This window comes from Clarias gariepinus, chromosome 9 (genome assembly GCF_024256425.1).
Source record: "Clarias gariepinus isolate MV-2021 ecotype Netherlands chromosome 9, CGAR_prim_01v2, whole genome shotgun sequence".
NCBI classification, from domain to species: Eukaryota; Metazoa; Chordata; class Actinopteri; order Siluriformes; family Clariidae; genus Clarias; species Clarias gariepinus.
Window position 1 is genome coordinate 26315514 of NC_071108.1, and position 15887 is coordinate 26331400.

General features: G+C 40.0%; 1 protein-coding gene across 1 annotated transcript in view; it reads left to right on the forward strand.

The window, feature by feature from the left end:
- The window catches only part of fgd (faciogenital dysplasia), a 52154-nt gene that overhangs the window by 20329 nt on the left and 15938 nt on the right, over positions 1-15887 (forward strand). The window contains exons 2-3 of the mRNA XM_053504278.1: positions 11708-11869; positions 14338-14524. Of these exons, the coding sequence (XP_053360253.1) occupies positions 11708-11869; positions 14338-14524 (349 nt within the window). The remainder of the gene's footprint in view (positions 1-11707; positions 11870-14337; positions 14525-15887) is intronic.

Genomic DNA, 15887 nt, shown 5'->3' on the forward strand with positions numbered 1-15887 from the left:
TTTTTTTGATTCCTCAATGAGGCGAAAGATCAGCAGAACTTTATCTCTGATTAATCTCACTCTTCCTCATTCCTCCTCCTAGTCCCTCTCCCTCTACGGCTTGCCTCATACCCCTCATAGTCTCATTCTCTCCCTTCTCTCACCGCCATTAGTTGCCATGGAGACACCTCTATGGCATTACGGGTCCTCTTGAAAAGAGTAGAATGGGAGGAGGGGGCAGGTTTTGGGGCTGGACCAATTGTTCGTGTAGGGGGTAGGATAGAGGGAAGAGGGGAGGAGTAAAGCAGTCAGGATGGAGAAAGTGTGTGTGTGTGTGTGTGTGTGAGAATACGGAGTAAGCTATGTGAGAGTGGATGCATGTGTATATCCAGTAGCATCAAGATTTAAGGATTGACCGAGAGTAAGTCAGTGTGTATGTGTGTGTGTATGTGTGTGTGTGTGTGTGTGTGTGCGTATGAGTCTGTGCTCCTGGGATGGTAACTTTTTGTGGAAAAGGAAGCAGGTGGCAAACAGACCTTAGCCCTTAGCCGGTGAGTTTTTTTTATTTATTTATTTTTTATTACTTTATGAAGTGTGTGTGTGTGTGTGTGTGTGTCTTCAGACAAAGTCCACTTTGTTTGAATTGTCAGATCAACAGTTTAATGTCCATACTGACTACATGTACTTTCTAGTTGGTTATTTATCACAAGGACATTTTATTTCTCCTAACACACACACACACACACACACACACACACACACACCTCCAGAGACCTGGACAGGCGCATCGGTGTCCCAGTTTGTGTTCAGCATTTTATTTACACATCTATCCTCTTAGAAGTGCTCATTATCACTTGGATGTTTTCTCTAGGTGCGAAAGAATCCCGTTAATATCTGAACAGTGTTTAAGATAGCTACACGTCAACGTGCCCCCTTTGACTTCCATCCGAGTCAAACGTTACAACAAATCCGCTCCCGCCGTATACACCCGGGTTGCTGCGGTGGTATGCGGTTTTAGACCTAATCTAGTTACTCTGCTTCTGGCTGCACGTCTTCAGATCTAACCAGCGTCGTCTCCATGTCAGACCGCCGTTTCCATGTCAACCCCGGACCGGCTAAAACATGATGTTTAGTTTGTCTGGGTCTGTTTAACTGATTTGTGTCCTTATTCATGTGCTTGTGTTCACACTGCTTACAAGATTGTTACAGCTTAGTGTCTAAAAGTTTTGTCCAAGATGAGTAACTGATAAAGTAAATAAATCCTACTAGGCCATGTGTGTGTTTGGTGAAGGTTGTAACCGAGCCTTAGCTTGGGAGAGAACTGGGTAGAGCACGGTCGCCATGGTAACAATCACCCCTATGCTTACTCAGTCTGGGGTCTGAACTTTCCCCTTTAAATACCAAGTCTTGTCATGTCTCTTTGTGTGTGTGTGTGTGTGTGTGTGTGTGTGCGTGTGCGTGCATGCTTTTATATCTTGGTGGCACCGAGTAACCCTGCAAGGACAGCTATATCTGACAGCTTCGGCCTTGTGAGGACGTTTGGCTTGTTCCTACCAGAAGGACAACTTGCTTACAAAAACACACTTTGGCTTGAGATTAGGATTAACTTTAGGTGCAGCATAGAACTCATTAATTGCATTATTAATTATTTCTATCTCTCTATATGAGGTCCTCAAAAGGACTGCAAGTGTGTGTGTGTGTGTGTGTGTGTGTGTGTTTCAAAAGGAAAGGGAAGAAACGAAGCAAGATGCACACACCTGGTCAATTAGAAGAATAGCGTTTAGATTTGTAGCAGCATTAAAAGTGCCTATGTGACAGCATAAAACTCTGTGTTACCTGCTGGGCCTCACTCTTTGATCTCTCTCTCACACACACACACATACACACACACACACACACACACACACACACACACACACACACAGACACATGCTACATATTTGCTTCAGAGCTTGAGTACACCATTAGTGACTACTTTGCCCCCGTGTGTGTGTGTGTGTGTGTGTGTGTGTGTGTGTGTGTATGCGCACACACACATGTATTCACTAAACAACTGCTAAAGTTATTAAAAGAGTTTCTGCCAAATGCATGTACTGTACCATATACAAGACCAGAAACACACACACACACACACACACACACACACACACACACACACACACACACACACACACACACAATGTGAACTTTCCTTTGACATTCTGCTTTATTACAGTGTCGATACTCTAATTCACACTTGTAACTGTGTGCGTGTGCGTGTGCGTGTGTGTGTGTGTGTGTGTGTGTTCACTAAACATTCACTAAAGTTATAAAGGATTGGTGTGTACAAGTACATACTGTATACATTAATAGCTACTGTAAGGCACTAGTACAATTCCAGAAACATGCACTCTCTCACCACACACACACAAGATGGACTTTCCTTTAGCATTCTGTTTTATTACGGTGTCGATACTGTAACTCACACTCGTAAGTGTGTGTGTGTGTGTGTGTGTCTGAGAAAGAGAGAGGAAATTCCCACTGGGTGACTGAAATAATTGGAACAGTACTGCCTGGAGTGGAGTTAAATGGAATATTGTGGTGTGTGTGTGTGTGTGTGCGCCTTTTTTTTGGGTGATGTTCATCTTCAGTTCCATTCCCAGTGGCTGCAGCTTTAACTATCTTTTCATTTCTCAGAGTTGGGATTTTCTCCATTTAAAAAGAAGCAGCTATATTTCACTTTGTCCCCAGACTGGGTTTTTTTCGGGTGTGTTTTTCTAATAGGCTGCTCCAGTCTGGCCTGGTGCGATGTCTGTGTTTTATCAGGGCCAGATGGGCTGGGCATAGTACCTTATCATTAGTGTCTGCCTCCGCTCACGTGTCTGCTGCTACTGCCGCTTGGTGAAAGTGCCATTTCAGATCAGTCATGTCTGATGCAACTCTTAGATCTGGTTTGGGTAAACATGTTGCTTTAGATTGGGATTCATTGCGACGATTATATCTTCAAGTTTTAGAATCCATTTCTGCTTTTACATTTTCTTCAAATTTCCTATTTGGCATCAGGCTCTAAGGTCTTTTATTGTGATCAAGTCTATTTTGAGTCAGATCTGGTCAGATAGTGGAAGATACGTCAAACCAGACTTGGGATACACACTGGACAGGGTGCCAGTCCATCACTGGTCGCACACACACACTGCAGGAAATTTTGGAATGCCAATTGACCTAAACTGCATGTCTTTAGGCCTGTGGAACAAAACTGGAAGCCCCAGAGGAAACCCACCAAGCACAGGGAGAACATGTAAATTCCATGAGGAAAACACAGACCGGAGGTGGGATTCGAACCCTCAGCACTATGGCCTCGTACCACTAGGGTTAACTACTACACCTGGAGAAATTGTACAGGTAGTCACCGACTTTCTGTTTTGGGAGCATGTTCGTAAGTAAGATTTGTTCTTAAGTCTGACAAAGGGGCATTGGTGGCTCAGAGGGCTGATGAGTTACCGATCGGAAGATCGGCGGTTCGAACCCCAGCTCCACCAGGTTGCCATTGCTGGGCCCTTGAGTAAGGCCATTAACCCTAACTGCTCCAGGGGCGCTGTATCATGGCTGACCCTGCGCTCTGACTCCAGTTACGCTGGGATATGCGAAGAAGGAGTTTCACTGTGCTGTAATGTATATGTGACAAATAAAGGCTTAACCTAACAAAGTGTAAAGTAAAATCTGTCTCCTTTCCCCACACTGCGATCATATTCCCAAAAACCATAACCACGCCTAAACAAACACATCTCCCACTGTGGAATCATGTCTCTGCGCCTTTAAATTGCAAAAGAAGAATCTCTGACGTCATTTTGTCTGAGCTGTTTTCCACTGAATTGGACTGTGAACTATGTTTTGTTAAGACTGATTCATTAAAACCGATGAGGCGACAATTTATTTCTTCTACACTTCCCCACACATAATATACTGGACTTTTTATTCATTCACTTACACACTGAAAATATTGTAAATAATTGTAAATATTGGTATCTGGAGTCTATTTTTTGGACAATACACGTGTGTTTCCGTGAACCGGAAATAGAACCAAAGTCAACATACTAAAAAAAATAGCCTGAATCGGCATCTTCACCAAAACCTTTCCTTTACTTACAGACACACCTACAGTACTTACAGAACAAACAGTTTTAACAAATTTCCTACTAAATGTCATTTGGAAGCCCTTCCGAGGAGGATAGGAGATCCACACTGCTGTTCTGTGTCTGTACTGCATGTGTGTGTGAGGTGTTTTTTTTAATCTTTTTTTTTTTCCATTTTCTTTCGAGTAGACATGTTCTATCTAATCATTTAGGCCACCACTGGGTGAGTAAAGCTTTCATCAAAGTGGCAGACCTCGGACACACCTCAGGACATGGACTCTTATATTCATATAAACACACACACACACACACACACACACACAGGCGAGAACATGCACACCCACTGCGTCAGCAGGGTTAGAGGATATTTTCTTTTGGACAAGTTAGTTAGGAAGTATTGGCGTGCCATTCTTCTCCTATCTGCTGACCTGTTTCTGAGTTTGGGGAGTTTCAAGGGAGTTGAAGGGTTGGGTTTATTGCGTGCGTGTGTGTGTGTATCGGTCAGCTGATGCACCAGTGTTTTTGATGACAGCAGGATGAGCTGGGTGGGTTGCAGGTCATTTTCCATACACACGCACACGCACACACGCGCACACACACACACACACACACACACACACACACACGGAGCAGCAGCAGCAGCAGGTTGGGTAAAGGTTGCCTGGAGATTTTGGTCTCCGGCTGCTGTGTGCTAATGATCGAGTGGCACATTTGCAGCTGACTGCTTCTTCCTCTCGATCTCTCCTCCCTGTGGAGATAATAGTGTGCAGACTCTACATCTTCCTCTCATTTACTCTTTTCCTATTGCTCTGTCTTTTTTCCTTTACAGCATACACACACTTCTTTTCCATGCATGATCCAGCAGGCTTTTTATTATTATTATTATTATATATATATATATATATATATTATTATTGTTTTAACATTTGGACTGCCCACATTAGCACCACATTATGAGCGACACCATTACTCATCCAATGTTTTTTTTTTTTTTAATGACTGTTGTAAAATTAATAACATCCATGAAGAATTGTACTGTTTTATTGCTTCCGCTTACGAATGTAAAGGCCTTGTGTAAAGGCTAGTATTAATGGATTTACTAGTATTAAAAATGATTCATCATCCAGGCCATCATTTTCCTAATCACTCGGACAGCTAACTTTTAACCTTCGCCTATTTGTGGTTTGAAATTGTAAAGTTAATTATTACAGAATAGCGCCTGCTTTATGGAAATAGATGGACGGAGAGAACCTGAGCTCTCTTGGCTGTATAAGCAAAGCCTCTCCCTGTCATTCTCTCATGTCTGTCTGTTCCAGGCACCCAAACATATTACCAATACTACCTTTTTCCAACACTATAATTATATTTTTCCATATGAAACATTATTCCTCTTAGCACCTGTTGCTTTAAAAACTAAACTGAAAGTGGTTCCTTTTCTTCTTGCTATCGTGCTTGCTAATATTGGTGCCATGCTTTCACTAAATCTTTGCCAAAAATGCAAAAAAATAAAAATAAATAATTTTAACTAACTCACCGAAAGTATGTGCACCCGGCTCGGTCGCTCAAACGCCGAACATGCTTCATATACTGAGACAAATTTCTTGCAAAACTTTTGTCCGCGAGTTGGGCCGTTCATATGCCGAATTATAAACTTAAAGTCATTGCCAAACATTTTAAGATATGATATACGATCATATCTCAAAATGTGAAAAATAGCAACATGGACCAAGTATTAACCCATATGTTCGTACCTACAGCACAAGATTTCGCATAAAATATGTTCCATAAGGATATCGGAGATGCTGGATGTTAGACACATGGCGCCTCGCCACCTTCCGCTTGAGGACGCCCCACAGGTGCTCAATAGGGTCCAGATTTGGAGAAGTACTTGGCCACTGACAAACACATGAACATGATGAATGGGACGTGTGACTTTGCATGGTTATGTACAGATTTACAGCTGTTATCACTTAGGGTGTACTTACTTTTGTTCTTTTGATTCCAGCTATTTTGACAATTTCTAGTCATTTTTGAGGACAGTAACTCTGTACTGGTATACTGTACAAGCTGCACATTGACTACTCTAATATATATATATATATATTGAGCGTGTTGAATATACTCATAACAAAAGCTTCAACGTGAGAATGTCTTTGCGTTTGATTATAATGATATGCAGAAGTGGTTTGCGGTTGTCGGTTCCTCTAAACGAGGTCTGGGTAAGTTTGAATTCCAGGCAGAAAAACAATCAAACTAAAAGAAATTCACCACCGATTTTTTTTTTCCCTCCCTTTGATGGTTATTAAACCAGCTCTTTTACCATGGTAAAGTTCCATCCTTCAGTTTGGTGTACTGTATGTGAGCAGCATGTTGTTAAGCTATGCATACAAAAACATTGAGCAGAAACTCATTTCAGGAAGATCCCACTGGACACCAGTAACCCCTACAGAATATAGCTATTGCAGTGCAGAGAGCAGCGCTGCCATTATTTCTACTACTGTTATAGACATTTATTATAGTACACTTTACTGCACCCTGGGGTAAAGTGTGTAATTTTTTGCCATGTCGCTGTTCTACTTAACACAAAGCAAATGAATAATGAATCAGTATAAACATGCTGTCTCTTCTCTTTTTCTCGCTGGGATTTTCTGCTACCAATATACAGGATGATCCCGGAACTCCTGGGAGAGATGGGATGTCTGTAATGTTAAAGCCATATTGTTATTGAGTCTATTCTCTTTTTAGATAGTATCTGTACAGTGCTGCTAGGTTAGCTAGTTATCCTTTTCATCATATATACATTACTGCACAGGGAAATTCGTTCTTCGGATATCCCAGCACAGGAGGGGTTAGAGCTCAGGATCAGCCTAGATACAGCGAGCAGATCGGGTTAAGGGCTTCGCTTAAGGGCTGTACACTCGCAACCTGGTGGAGCTGGAGCTCAAACCGCCGACCCTAACCCTCTGAGCTAACACTGCCAATGTATTAATTGTTCCGCTCAGGATTTTTTTTTTTTTACTGGCCACTTTATTCGATCACACCTACCCTGCTGGTCCACCTTGCGGATCACATTCTGCCAACAGGATGGTATTGTACAGTAACTGCACAAAATGACTATTTGAGTGAAGTGTACGCGTGCGGATGTACAGTAAGGCAGGTTCAGGATAAATCTATAAATATACTGTATGAGGCGGTGCTTCTAGGTGTAACTTTTGTAAGCGATATTAAATTGCTCTCGTTACAGTCGCTCGGAAAATGATTATACAGTCATGTTGTAGGAATGTGTTTGTAGACGTCATCAGACACCTAGAGGCACATCCTGGGTGGATAACCCTTTACACCGAGGTTAAAAAGAGTTAAGCCGTAGTTCTGTTGTTCTGGAGAAGAGAATTTCCCCTCGCCTTGCCACGCAGTTGTATTCCCGACTTTCACATTTTTGGTTATTTTTGGTTTACAGAATAATACTGAATATCAAACTAGTGAAAGGGGACAACATGTTTATTTCCCTAACTGGTTTTGCTCGTGTAATCAGGCCAAGACTCTGAACTATTTCTGCTGCCCTGATTTCGATAACCTGTGTTCAATCTTAGCCTACTTTCACGTTACTTGTTTGTTTGTTCTCTTTTGAGTTTTTTCTTTGCCACAGACACACACACACACACACACTGAACCATTTAGGGACAGGGATAGACTGAGGCGGAAGGGAAGTAGACAGAATTACTGTCTGATCTGATTTAAGTACATCTGTGTATGCTTTATTTCTTTCATCACGAAGATCTGCAGCTTTGTTTTTTCTTCTAATCTGCATTTTCCTCTTTTTCAGACATACTGAAATCTATTTCTTTTTAATCACTCTTGGCAACTTCTGCCTCAGATGACCTGAATAAAATGAAATGAACAAGAATTATTAGGTTTAGAGTTCATGTTCCATATGATTCGGAGCTTGTGCCCCTGAGATCGTACTGAAGGGGGCTGCGCAGAACCCGGGTGCTGGTTGTACCTTCTCTCTTTGTCTTTCTGTCGTACGCTCATATTTATAGTGTGTCTGCTGTGTGGTCTCAGAAGGAGGCCAAGCAAGGGCTGTAATGGAGTCATATATAACCACTTAGTGCTGCTGTGCAAACACAGGCGTACAAGCACGTTAGTTTCCCAGAGCTGACCCTAATGGTGCAGGGAAACCATAGAAGCCAAATTGTGAGAATTACAGTACGGATTTCAGTTCACTTCTTGGTTGGCTTCTGTAGTTTCTCTCGCTTTGGCCACCAAAGGGTGCAATGGTGCCAGTTTGCAGTGATGAGGTCTTTCTGTCTATGCAAACTGGAAGGATGAGATTATAAATACAGTCGCTGCTGGTAACGCTCTTTTATGTGAACTGTGGTGAATGAAAGCACATGGGGAAGTTAGTGGGGGGTTTACACAAAGTCTTGAATCTTTTCTATACTTAAACACCTAAACATGATCAAATCAAAATGCAGCACATTAATATAATAATAATAAAAAAAAAAAATTCTGCTACTGTACGTGCGTTGACCAAACTTCGTGTCCATTTTCAATCTTTGATTAACATGGTTACATTTCTTACTGCTTACCTAGTTCTTATTGCCAGTTTCATGCTCCCTTTTCTCTCTCGCTTATACACACACAAACACACACACACGTGTATGTATGTAGAGCAGGTTTGGCAGGTGCTTTACTTGACCGCTTAGGACAGCAGGTGCTGTATGACAGCATAAGTGATATATATTTTTTTCCTCACCTGGCAACAGGAGTGTGTGTGTGTGCGCGTGCGTGCGTGTGTGTGTTCTGTCAAAACACCAGGTTTGTAGAGGGAGGGAACTGGAAGTGCAGTTACTTCAGAAACACGCAAACACCGGCTCCTCACAGACGTTTTCAGAGGGAGTGTTTTACGGAGCTATGGATCGCACTGGGTTGGAATAAGACAGCGTTACACAAAAGGAAACCTCTCCTTTTTCTTTTACTTTTCTTTTCCATTCCTGTGATCGTTTCTGTTCATTTATTTTGGGTCGTGAACAAGATCATGGAGTTCACTGAGATCGCCAAGGTGTGTTAATACAGTGTAGGTGAGCTGTCTTGAATATTTTACCAACAGTGGGGTTATTATTTTTAATCTGCAGTGAAAACATTACAACTAATCGGGATAAGAAGATTTGGTTCTTCTTAGTAAATATAGTTATACATGGTGTATGTGTACGTGTGTGTGTGTGTGTTGCAGAGCCAAGGATTTAACAGTTGCTGCACGATTAAGTGAATGACTAGGTACAAAAAATAATCGTTGTGCTTTTCAAGCCAAACAGATTGAGCCAACTATTTTATCTAGTGACACAAGGTCTTGTTTGCCCGAGAGATCTGATTATAAAATATAAATACTGATAACATAGTGAGTGCCAAATACTGTATGCAACAGAAGAGATATGTAGGTGTAGTATTAGATACAGTGTACATGCACTGAATCATGTGCGAAATAGGCCTTGACTTATTTGAAATGAGATTTTATGTATTTTTACTAAACGTTTTTTTTTTTTTTTTTTTGGTCCATTTTGAACTTGAAATGAGTTTGTCCATTGGCTGATCAGATCTCAGCCCCGTAGCCTCAGGGATTTGTCTTTGCAGTTAGAGCAGGTTTTTCCCCCAATGGAGACTTTGAGAAATTTCCACTGCTGCCATTAGAATAGGGCTAGTGGGAATACTGAGGCAGATGGGAATGTTGGGGAGCAGAGCGAAACACTTCATTATTGGGAAAAGAGGAAAGCTGATTATACATTGGCCTAGAGCGTTGTGAAAATCCAGCACAACTGACAGATACAGTAGAATTGTAATCCGTAGCATAATACTGTGCACTGTTACATCTAAGACTTTAGGAGCATCTCTGTGATAGCGTTATTATTATTATAGTATTGAAGCTAGGGACGTGAACGAATTAATCATTATGCGATTAATTAATTGAGATTTTACCCGATTGAAAGAATACTGACCATGATTGTTTTGCATAAAGTTTCTCTGTTACTCATGTATCAATTACCTTGTACACCACAAGGGGGCACACTTCTAGTTCAGGTATTGTGTTTATAGTTATCTTATGTACAGTAGAATAGATATTATGCACTGTGAAGCATTTTGATGGAGTATCACAGCAGCAGGAGAGCAGTGTCAACTGCTGACGTTGTAAAAACAGACTATAGCATGTACTGTAAAAGGCTTACAAGTGAGAAATGTCCGTTTTACAGTAAAACTGTGAAGAGTACGCCAAAAGATAGCCGTCATAAGTGTGTACTGTATGTACGTCGCAAATTCTTCACGTTTCAGATGATGATAATAAAAACAAGAATCATGAATAATATTTGAAGCACATGGAGATGGCGAGTCACTTTGTTCCTTCTAGCTTTCATGATTAAGGGATTGTTTTATCGATTTTAAATATAATGTATTATTGTTACTCACTCTCAGTTTAATAGAATTTGTTTTCTAAAATAGTTCACACAACGTGTACCCAGTTCAAAATCGTAAGTTGATTAAACTTGTATTAAAACTGTACAAATATCTAAGTCAGCTCAAGTACTTTGGTTTTGGTTGTGGGCTCAATTAGTTATATTTCTCTAGGGTTGACTGAGCCCAACTTGTCATCTATTCGTCTCCCATTGTAGCCCTTTGATATTGTTGGTTCAAGTCATTGTTTTTCTATAAAAACAGGGTGGTCTAAAAATACCAAGAATTTAAACACACAAACATCATTTAAACAAACTTTATTCTAATAAAAAGTTAAAACGGTGATCTGGTTTACATCCCAGTGTGTCAGACAGCAAAAAAATAGTGACAAGAGGTTGTTTTGAGAGGAGCGTTTCTCTCCAAGTCTGATAACAATCACGTGGATGTCTTCATAGGTGTATGTTCAGTCTTTTTGGAATTTAATGTTCAGAGCACAGACCAGACCAAACATCAGTCCTGTTGCATAGTCATGGACTACAGCACCACTCCAACTCCAACACCACAGCAACCTTCACCAGCTTGTTCACACTCCTCCAGGAGGTCCAAAAGTCTCACCTCTAACCCAGTCCTCCACCGCAGAGCTCTGGTTTAAAAAAAAAAAAAAAAAAAGTCTTGTAAGGCATAGATGAATACGTTTCATAGAATATCTAGTTATGATACAAATAAAATCTATATTAATATGACTATGTACCACTAAAGTGTGTAAAAGACTGTGGAATTCTAATGATGGGTTAAAGTTAAGTATTGTTTTTTTTTATATTCAAAAGGGTACAATATTTCCAAGCGTTTTACTTTGTCATTAGCGACTCTGAAGCCAAACTTAAGGCAATTTTTGTGATGTCCCTTAAGCACCACTCCGCCTTAACTCTTAAACACTTTGTGCTCCCAATATAAACACTTCACTCTTCTATGTGCTCCCAATATTGGAAAGTGTAAGGACATTTGTCTCTGCCGGAGATATTTCGGGCAAATTGGTGACCAATTTGGTAAAGGTCAAGCGTTTTCTCTTTTGAACGGATGTGCGCTTTTATGTTTTTTTGAAAAGAGCAATAATCGCTGTGTGTGTTAAAACTTGGACGGTTTATTTTTCTTTTCTTTTCTTTTCTTCCTAGACCTCTCATCCCCACTCATTCAGTATTCTTGTGGATCAGTGGATTTGGTGTTGAAAAAGAAAACCTCGCTTCTTCCCAGATCATGTCAGAGCCACATTGTTGGGAAGTCCTGCCAGCCCGCTTCAGCTGCACAGAGAAAGCCAACATCACAGAGACCTCAAGGTACGTCCAGATCATCACATATTTATCCGGGCATGTGCGTAAGGCCTTTGTTTGCTGTGAGAGCTCAATTATGCATCTACTGCCTCGAGCCAGGACGGCTCAATTACTGGCAAATCATATGAACGTGTTGCGGTGTGTGTCATGCTGCCTTTTTACATTTTGCTTTTTATGTTTTGCTTTCTGTCGGCACCGCATGTACAGCATTTCAACTCGTAATCCATAATCTAGTAGTCCTGAACATGTATGTTTAAATGTATAGTGAAATACTAATGGATAACCAGAAAGAGGGTTAACAGGTTGTTTACTTATCCGGTACTGAGCTGTATTGTATTTCAGTTTACACTGTTTTTCACTGACGTGGTAGTACATACAGTATGTCCTGTATCACATGTGGAATGCACATTGTGTTTTTTTGTATCACAACACAATGCTTTTTAAAAGCTGTCTTGTGACTGCTCAGTTCTACGCTAAATAGAAGTGTGGGATTTTATTCTTACAGTATGTACACTACAGTATATAAAGAAGTAATCATTTCTAAAGATTTTACTTCCTCTCACACACACAAGTATATTAGTTTGGCTTTTTTTCCTAACCTTCCCCACCATTGTTGATGAAGAAAGTTCCTTTAGTGTGAGACAGCACGTAGCTCCTGCCTTCAGCTTAGACTAGGGTTTGGGTTATAATCAATCATTTTTACTGTTGTGTTTTACAAGAACCAGTTTGAGGACAGTACTACCAAAAAATGTTTAAAAGAACATCTGGGATGGGTGATATGAATGTGCTGAAAGGGAACATGAAAGATTAAAACCACTCTTTTGCTTGGAATGTCGAATGTAATGAATATATACTAATACATGAACTAAATATCTTAACATGAGCATGTAACTCATAAATTGCGGGCGAATGCTTTATTGTGACAGGCTGCAAAGGGCCTAAAGATTTAAAATGTAAAAACTCTGCAGCAACCTCATTTCCTGTCTCGTCTGTTTTAATCACTCAGCATTAGCACCAGCAGTATCACTAATCATCATCTGTCATCATCTGTTTCTCACTGGTTCATGTCTTTAAGTTAGATTGATTTTTATGCTTGAAGGATTCTGATGATCCTCTGAAATGGCTCAGGCACAGGAAACAAAATATGAAGTAAAGAAGAGGGCTCAACATTTTTTGCGCAGTACTATATAACTTAAAAAAATTAAAATGCCTTAAATATAATATTCTTTATCGTTTTTTTGATCAGCATTTGATTAAAGCACTGTCACTTTGATCTAGCACTAATAATGTCCAACAGCTCCAAAATATTAAAAGTTTCATTTTAAATGAACAGAGCTTTTTTTATTATTATAATTTTTTAGGTAAGCATTAAGTTTCGGCCTTTTTAAACATACAGTATTTATTAATTGGACTGATCTTGAACCTGCAGTGGATTTGTCTTAAATTCTATTAGCTTTTTCGTTGATTTGCTTCTACTGTATTGTTCATAATCAGTTTTTCCCCTAGATTTTTTGTGTAGGTCTTATAATAAAAAAATATCAAAGGGTAAATTTGACTTATTTTCTTCGTTTACACGGTGTTTAAATGAACCTACTCTCAGGGCATCCCACCAGGGGGCATTATTAGATGGGAGGTACCACTTACTTATTAGGCCGTTTACTTTCAGTTGCCTAGATTAATACATTTGATGGTAATTGCGTAGGGAAGAAATCATCCTTATACAATTGGCAATTTTTTTTTTTTTTATCGATTTCCACCTTGTTGTATTTTCCACATTCTATTTTCAACCTCTTGTCATTCAGTATTTCAGCACTGTTTGAATGGGTCTCCATTTAGGTCGGTTTTTAATTCAAAAGCCTGTATATTGAGGTTACCGTTAAGATTAACCGTGTTCTTGTTACTCCTGTGCATTCCCCCTCTTATACAGTAATTGACATGTGCATGTCTGTTTGTCTGATGTCTTTTTCATTAGTAGTGCGAGAGGAAGGAAGTGTGAATAACGCAGCTCAGAAAAACTGTGCATATCTGCACACAACCCTAAGTCTAGTTTCTCACATACACATGCATGGTGCAGTCAAACACACACTACTCAAACACGCTAAATTTATACGGTTTGCATATTGTGCATTTATGCAGAGACACTTCGGAGTTTATTGCAGCAGGGTACAAATAAAACGTTGTGGCTTTGTGTTCAGGTGAATATATTCTTGTGCAACCACAGTATGACTGATTCCACTTCCTGTTCACAAAGGAGGAAGCTTTTTTGCGTGTGTGAGCGGCTCGTCCGCACCTCACTGTTGTCTGTTTAGAACTGTGTTTATCTATACTCAGTGGACTTGGATTTAACGATATGGAGGATTCATCACTTGACCATATGCAGAGGAACTCCAAGTGCTCCATCGTTACACTGCGAGGACTTGTCTGACGCTTTTTTTTTGTTTTTTTCCCTTCTACTTTTGTTACTTTCCCCTCAGTGCCCCCTAAGCCCCCACATCTGCGGACTCCACGGCAGGACCACAGCAAGTGGCCACAGCAGATCCCTCCAGCGCCTTGTCGCCCTCTCCCAGTCCCTCCACCCAAACCCAAAACACTCGCATCCAAGCCGGAGAAACATCCGGCCAAGAGTGTGTGCTTCCTCATTGAGAAGTTTGAAAACTCCAGGTAAGGATGAAGTACTTTTATACATGTGTTTCTTTATGGTGTCTGTGATGTTGCTGCCTTGGTTTTGGATAGTTATTATATTACACGATATGCCTGCAAAGCTGTGTGCTGTTTTAGATTTGTGCACAGATATATTTTTATCATCCTCATCGGAAATGGTTACTAATGACTCATTCTCCCTCAACTGCTGTTTTTTATCCTTCTTTTTTTTTTGTATCGTCTTTCTTTTACATTTATTTAGACAGCGGCAGAGTGCTTGTTTTATTGGCAATAGATACAGCGAACCCACTTTGAATTAAAAGTGTCTAATATCTGTGTAGTTACACATACACTCCACATGCAGCCAGACTGTAACAGCTCTAACTAAAATTCTGGCTTAGTGAAGTGTGTTTTGACAGTGTTTATGGTACAGTCACCTATTACAGATTTTACATTCGTAACAAGGCAACCTGAGAGTATGAGGGAGTGTTTAATTATCTACATCGTGAAAATCCTAACATAGTGACTGCCGAAAAAAGCTCGATTTATATCATTCCGCTAGCTCTACGACTATTTTACATTATAATGCTGATTCTAAATGCCTATAAAAAAAAACTATAGTTCTATGCTATCAGCTTACAAAGATAAGTTTAATTACTGTACAATAGTTGTGATTGTAATTGACAATACCTTAGACAATTATGATGTTTTTTGTTTTCGTGTAAATACTGGAACATTACCGGATTTTCTTTCAACTGCATTTGAATTGCTGTACAAGTACGTCATGTAGTTTGCACAGTAAGTATTCTCAGAATGCTGGTAATTGGTGATACTATCTGGGGGGGAGGGGGGGGATAAGTGCTATTCAAAAATAAATCATTTAGACTAAAGTGATTAGCTTACATTCTTATAAATAACCGTGTCAAAGTGTACTTTTGTGTTTTCCTTTTTTTTTTTTTTTTCCACCTGATCTATGGTGGTTCTTTATAAGAAAAAGAATGGATCTTTTGTATCCTTCATTTACAACTTTTAACTTGAAACGTTTAATCTATTTGCAAATCAATCGAGGTAGATCTAATGGAGCGATTTAAAGCTTTAGTTTTAATGTAGTTAAAGATCCACCACCTCATGCACCATCCCAGTTAAGTCATGCACACTTTGGGTACAAAACAAAGCGACCTATGAGGGTACTGCCACAGCAACAGGGAAGTATCAGTGCGGTGCTTTTATTTCTAAAAGTGTCAAGCTGAAAAGGCGAAGATATTAGCACAAAGTGATGGATATTTATTAATTATTCTAAAGGTGTACTGCAATATTCTAACCTACAGTAAACAATGCATGTTAAATGAGTGTGTTGGCTGCATGTATGTATAACTAGACAGGT